General features: G+C 35.0%; 1 protein-coding gene across 1 annotated transcript; it reads right to left on the minus strand.

The window, feature by feature from the left end:
- Positions 1 to 67: 67 nt before the first annotated feature.
- LOC18042332 (bromodomain-containing protein 4) lies at positions 68 to 5731 on the minus strand. The gene is made up of 8 exons (XM_006431596.2): positions 5649 to 5731; positions 4517 to 5148; positions 4282 to 4359; positions 3508 to 3751; positions 2658 to 2751; positions 2025 to 2154; positions 726 to 1139; positions 68 to 506 (listed from the first exon to the last, which is right to left on the minus strand). Exons 2-8 carry the CDS (start codon positions 5111 to 5113, stop codon positions 309 to 311), a joined length of 1755 nt encoding a protein of 584 aa, XP_006431659.1. The 5' UTR covers positions 5114 to 5148; positions 5649 to 5731; the 3' UTR covers positions 68 to 308.
- Between the last annotated feature and the right edge of the window lie 743 nt (positions 5732 to 6474).

Consider the following 6474-nt stretch of genomic DNA (forward strand, 5'->3'; position numbering starts at 1 on the left):
TAATTTACGAACACATTAAAAGTTGAAGAACGTATCTAATGACTAATAAAAGCACCGTCGTAAATTACTAGGTCAAGGAAATTATTTTTAGAAAGAGGAAAAAAAAGGCTTATTCCACATATTGCAAGGGCTTCTGCACTATATTAAAACACTTCTCAAAATAAAGTGCTTCCCTATTGCTTCCGATAACTTAGATTCAAAACTGTCTGAACCAGTGTGTCATAAGAGCAGAAAGAAATTACTATCAACTTGTGTAATTAGCATAATTTAAGTTACATTTGATCCACTTAGCCAAAGTAGCTGAGAGCTTACTGCATGAAACTCTCGATAGCTGCATGAAAGGAATTAGTATGAGCGGAAACCGGACGCTGAACTAGAGAATGAGGTCCACTCCAGACAGACGTATGATCATTGGGGAAGAGCGTTCCGCATAGTCTCAGGAGCATTGGATTTTCAGAATTGAAGATGCTGTACAATTTAGCCTTTTCTGCCCATTCTTGTGAATTCTGTATCCACATCAAACCATTGAATCAAGATAGCAGACGAGATCAGAGAAAGCTTGATATCATATTCACTTAAATTGTTGCATTTTTAAGTGGCAAACTGACCTTCACCCGAAGACCGGGAGGGCATTTATGCATCATCAAATGTTAAGGATTGACAGCAAGTCCTAATATTATTAAGATAAACTGTCGTAGGCGTATGCCATAAATAAATATACAAACCTTGTGTGCTTGCTTCTGAACAGCTACAGCTTCCTCATCGTGCTCGTCAGAATGAGTTTGGATTCCACCAGAGTTCTCTGGTTTTCCTGGTTCAGATTGTCTCATGGACTCCTCCCCTAATCTTTCACCTATCTTTGACTGCGCTAGGCCTTCACCCTCACCTTTCTTTTGCATATCTATCTCATTCTCTTCATCTCCTCCTTCGTCCTCTTCCTCCTCATCCTCCTCATCATCTTCTTCCTCCTCCTGCTCTTCCTCATGCTTAACTTCCATATGGCTGTACTCTTGCTTTGCACTCTCCCCTTTAACCTCCTCTCTTTTCCCTTCCACCTCAGCGTCTGCATCAAGGTTTTGTGATTCACCCATATCTGATGATGAATCATCACCGCGAGCACTTTCTCCAAGAGAAGATTCCTTCAATAGAAATAAAGAAGAAGAATCCATAATCAGAACATAATAGAGAGGTCATATTTTGTACAACAGTGAAAGAAACATAAAAGCAAAAACCATGTCTTTGACAATATTGAACTCTCAAATACATTTACACATGACCAACGCTTTCTAGGAAGCTTTTGTTATGTAGCATTTTGCCAAAGAATTGGACAGCCCACATCTTTTAGTTTGAAATTATTAAGCATATCCTCTTGTTGCCACAAGTACAAATACAAAATTACAATTTTAACAAAGGAATGTAAACACTTTAACAACTGTACAATTAATTCTTATTTTACTATCTCAATCCCTGTTCTCTGCAATTCAAAACAGATCCGTGTAACGTTGGTGCGCAACACCACATACCTTTAAACTGCCACAGTACATACCGTATGAAAATGAACAAAAAGGAGGGTTACTTGCATATCATCATTGGAGGTTCTTACTGCTAAATATTATCGCACAATCAAACAGAAAAGGTGAAACAAAAGCGATGTTTATTTCCAAATGGCAACCAACTTCTAGATTTATTATTACTATTATTATAATTATTTAGTTATATTAAAATACACATATAAATACATCTTAGAGATCTAATATCCAATAGACTCTAAAAGTACAACAATTAGATGGTCTGCCTCTTCTCCTGGCCATTGAAACTCCCACGTTACTTTCAGCACCCAAAAAGAAATAAAGAATAGAAAAATAGAAGAGAGAGGAGCGACGCAGAATTATTGATAGCGACAGTAACAAGCAAATCTCAAATATCAAAATTACTATAAGACTCGCAAGAATATAAAGTGAAAATCAACTATTTTATATCAATACAAGACTGAGTGCAACCATCAATCAAAAAAATTAATGTACCTCTTGGTTTGGTTCTTGAGTCTCAACAACATCAGTCTGGCCTTGAGCAATTCGAGCATTCTCCTCACGCTCCCTTTTACGGCGCTTTAGAACACAAATTGCACATAAACAATCATGTTTATGACGCCTTCTGCAAATGGGGAAAATTATACAGATGAGGGAAAAGAATAGAAGAATATGAAGACTTTTCAGGTGAACTCTTAGGGAGGAAAAACATAGTGCTGTACTATGGTTTTGAAACTCACCATGAACTCCCAAAAACTTATTGTCCATAAAGTCATGGATCATCAAAGTTAAATTAAAAACCAGAGCTTAAACAAATAAAATGAAATTTAATTCCTTATTTTTCTTCATAGTAAAATCCAATGTGCAGAAAGCAAAAGTAAAGAAGTGAATGAAGAATTCTACATGGGAAAATTTTCCCACAGTTGTCGTCTAAGGTAGGTCTAGAGAAACAATAAAAGTGAATTCATTCTATTTATCTCCTAATTTTTCTGGCAGGAAATATAGCCTTTAATCCATATGCAGAAAGACACTCTGAAATTTGAAATAAATAAAATAATTTTCTATATTTAAATAATAACAACAGTTAGAGAAGTCTAACAAAAAGTATGAGGTTTCAGCCTAACGCACCCATGACGCTTTCCTGACTTTTGCTTCGGTTGACCACCTTTCCCTTGTGCTTTCCCCTGACTGGAGTGAGCAGCATCTTGAATGCCTTCAAGACCTAACACAAAGGAAATGAATAATGATAAGGTAGAATAAAAAGCCTATCACCTAAACCAAATATAAGCAAATCATGCATAAACACATAATATACAGTAGCTGTTAGGGCATGCACGCCTAGTGATAGAAACATTGCCTCCTCACCAAGCACTTGGTATTCAGTCATAAAATTCTATCTCATCAACTCTCTAGTCACCTAAGTCATTTGCAATGCACACAGATGTAAGGTTGAACATCAACCTTTAAAATAGACGTCAAAGAGAATTATTCTTCCGGCATCGAGCTCTTTAAAAATTATATTAGATTCTTGATTCTTGAACTTAATATCATAAGATTTGGAGAAGCATATCATAATGTTTTCCCTACATCCATCAGGCATCTTCTTAGACCTTTGAAACTTCTGATATACTCAAAGAACTAGTCAACCAAAATACAAGATGTTACTAATTCTAGTCAGCATTCTCAAATGCCTGGCACTATTTTAAAAGATGTAATCAAGCATATTCTTACGAACATGAGAAGTTCCCAAGAAAAGGAAAAACAAGAAACCAAAAAAAAAGGGCTTTCCATGTTTTCTGCCAATTTAAGACAACAGCTTCTTTATCCTGGCTAATAATACAGAAAAGAATTAAGGTAAGCTTTTATGCCAATTGCCAAATGATGTTATTAACATCTCTCCTTTCACGTTGGTACAGATAAAGCATGTCTTTTTGCTAGTGAATTTCAGTTCAGAGAAGTATAAATATGAAACGCTCACCTGCACTCCCACTTGATTGCTCAGTGTATAACCCAGCTGCCATCCAAAGCTTCATAAAATTTTTCTTCACACGCTTCATAAGATCTAAGATATAGTCACCTTTGCTGTTATACTTGTTACAGTTCTCCCAGATGTACTCTACATCCTTGTAGACATCTTCTGAATTCATATATTTACCACCATTTTCAAGATTGCTGCATATCGTTCCAAAATCCATAGGGGTATCTATAACATCAAAATAATCCTGGTGCCAAATAGGAAGCCCATCCAAATTAAAGAAAGAAAAATCTTATTTAGTATATGTTGTGACATAATGGAGAAATTAAAGGACATCGAAGTATGCACAATGCTCCCAGCCCCTCAACAAGCAGAAAAAAATGAAAGGAGAAGAAATGAAATAAAAAGAAACATCTCCACAGGCTTGACCAGCATTAGAGCACCTAAAACAGAATAACCAATATTGTGTGTGCACTATGATTAAATAAATTAAAATTTTTCCAAACCGGTATATATTATAATTTCATGCACCAAGGAATATATGAGGCTAGTAATGAAGAGAGAACTTCCAAAACAACAAATTGACTCTCAGAGATAATACAATTTACTTGTCCAATTAAACCTTAAAGATGAACGACACCCAAAATCAGGGAAAATACAAGAGCTTCAATCTTCTTTACAACTATCTCAACAGAGCTCCTGATACGAAATTCACAATTTATAGATAAAGGAAAACAGTAGTATCCAGAAGCATTGCACTTAGAATTTTACACTTACTGGTATTCCCAAAGCTTCAGGATTCACAGGGACATTAAAGGGCTCAGCTGCATCCATTTTCATTACCTTCTTAATCACCTGTAAGAGAATAAACAAAGAAAGCATCTATTAAAAATGCATTAATTATGTTTTATTCAGAAATCGGCAGCTGATTTTCAAAAAACACATAGAACAGCTCCATCGAACAACTTCAACAGAAATGTATATGTATCAACACACAAAATTCCCAACATACCGTCAAGGCAGCATCCAGCTCTTCCTTGTTATATTGATGATCCATGCGAGGTGTCTTCAGTTGTTTTTGATGAGAAGTCTCACTCTGTGCTGCCACAGTATCACTGGTTTTACCAACACTTGAACTACCCAAGGCCCTCGACGATTTAATCTTGATGCTCCCAGCTTTCTTTGATGCATTCCCCAAAACACCCAATCTCATTTCAGCCAATGACATGGCACTATCCTCAATTCTCTCACTACTCCCACCTTGTCTCTCGAAACCCAGTTGCGAGCTACTCTTATCAGTATCACTATGTGACGACTCCACCAATTTTGGAGTCTTCAACTTCACTTTCACACGCCCAACTGGTTTTCCCAAAGCCTTATCAAGTGACCCATCAGGATTTATGCTCGCAACATTCAACGGTTGATCAGTCCCAGTCGAAGAAGGTGTATCAACCTCCATTGTTGACTCATATTCATCATTTCCATACTCATCCACATTATTATCATCATCCTCAGTGTTACTTAAACTAACAACTGGTATTGCCTCATTCTTAACTGCCTTGGTGGGCCCTTTTGATTTTCCTTTCTTGTGCCCTCGCTTTCTCTTCATGTTCTAAGTTCCAAGAATTAGTCTATCCTTGTCCACTACAAGGAACATAAATAATTATTCAAGAAAAGGAACTGGTTATGCCTTCATACCGGCTTTTCTCAATTCAAGTACCCAATTTTCAGTATACTTATGTAAACGAAATTTCCATAGAAAAATTTAAACACTTCAAGCCTAGCAAATTCAGCCTCAATATATAACTCATCAATTAAGCCAATTAAAAACCCTAAATCACAAACTTATTATCCCAAAACACACAGAGCTTTAAAATAACTGGGGTTTAAGGAATTAAACGACAAAATTTAAAAAGCCCTAGAGTCAACTGGAAACAAGAGAACAGTCTATAAGAAAAAGATTACAATTTTGAGATCATAAACAAAAAGTTAAATTGATTGTTTCCGTTATCGAATAAAAAAAGACAGTTTTCTTTAAAGCCCAAAAAAAAATAAAATTAAATGATAACACATAATTTTCACCTTTTTAGAAGTAATTAATTAAAAAATTAAGACAAACAAAGAAAGATATGCGCAAAACGAACCTTTGAAGTTCGATGAATCCGAAAATAGGAGGGAAAGTGATGTGAGTGCTGTTAATGGGCTTCGGAGAGCACAACGTTTTAACTTTTTAGATGCAAATTTAACTGTCTCTGGCATTTTTGTTTTACATTTATCCCCTCAAAGTTAAATGTTTTACATTAACCCCCTTTATGAAGTGGTTTTTAGAACTTGGCACTCAAACTTCACTTCATTAACAGTTTGGCCCCACAAAATTCCAATTTTGGCTCCGCCCTAGACCCCCACTTCATATTTTTCACCCACAATTCAAAATTAAATTTTTTAAAATTAATTTAACAGGTACTCATGTCCATTTTCTAATATTTAAGTTAACATTGCTTCAGAACACAATTTGCACCCTATTTATCATGGTTCACTTATAGATATTTAGTAATAATTTTGTAGCATGCGTCAAATATTCAAATTCATGTTCACGGTGTTTTTTCAATATAAATGGATTTCAAAGTAGAAATTAATAAAATTTTCCTATATTATTAATAACAATAGTGTAATATATTAAACAATGTGAATGCATTACATAGTTATATGCGAACGATACTCTTTCTAATGGTTTATTTTGGCAGTAAAACTCGATAATGACTCATGTATTTTACTATTCATAACATAGTGTCTTGCATGTATGATAATTAATAAAAGGTTATTATAATAGTGAAAAAATTAATTAAATGTGACAATAGTGATAGTAATCATACCTTTTTCAATCATTTTGTTATTCATTTTATTGTAAATATATGGTGCCTCAACTCTCAACCTCTGTTTGGGAGCCGAGAAATTGATAGAAAATAAAAT

Source organism: Citrus clementina, unplaced genomic scaffold (genome assembly GCF_000493195.1).
Source record: "Citrus clementina cultivar Clemenules unplaced genomic scaffold, Citrus_clementina_v1.0 scaffold_5, whole genome shotgun sequence".
Taxonomy (NCBI): Eukaryota; Viridiplantae; Streptophyta; class Magnoliopsida; order Sapindales; family Rutaceae; genus Citrus; species Citrus x clementina.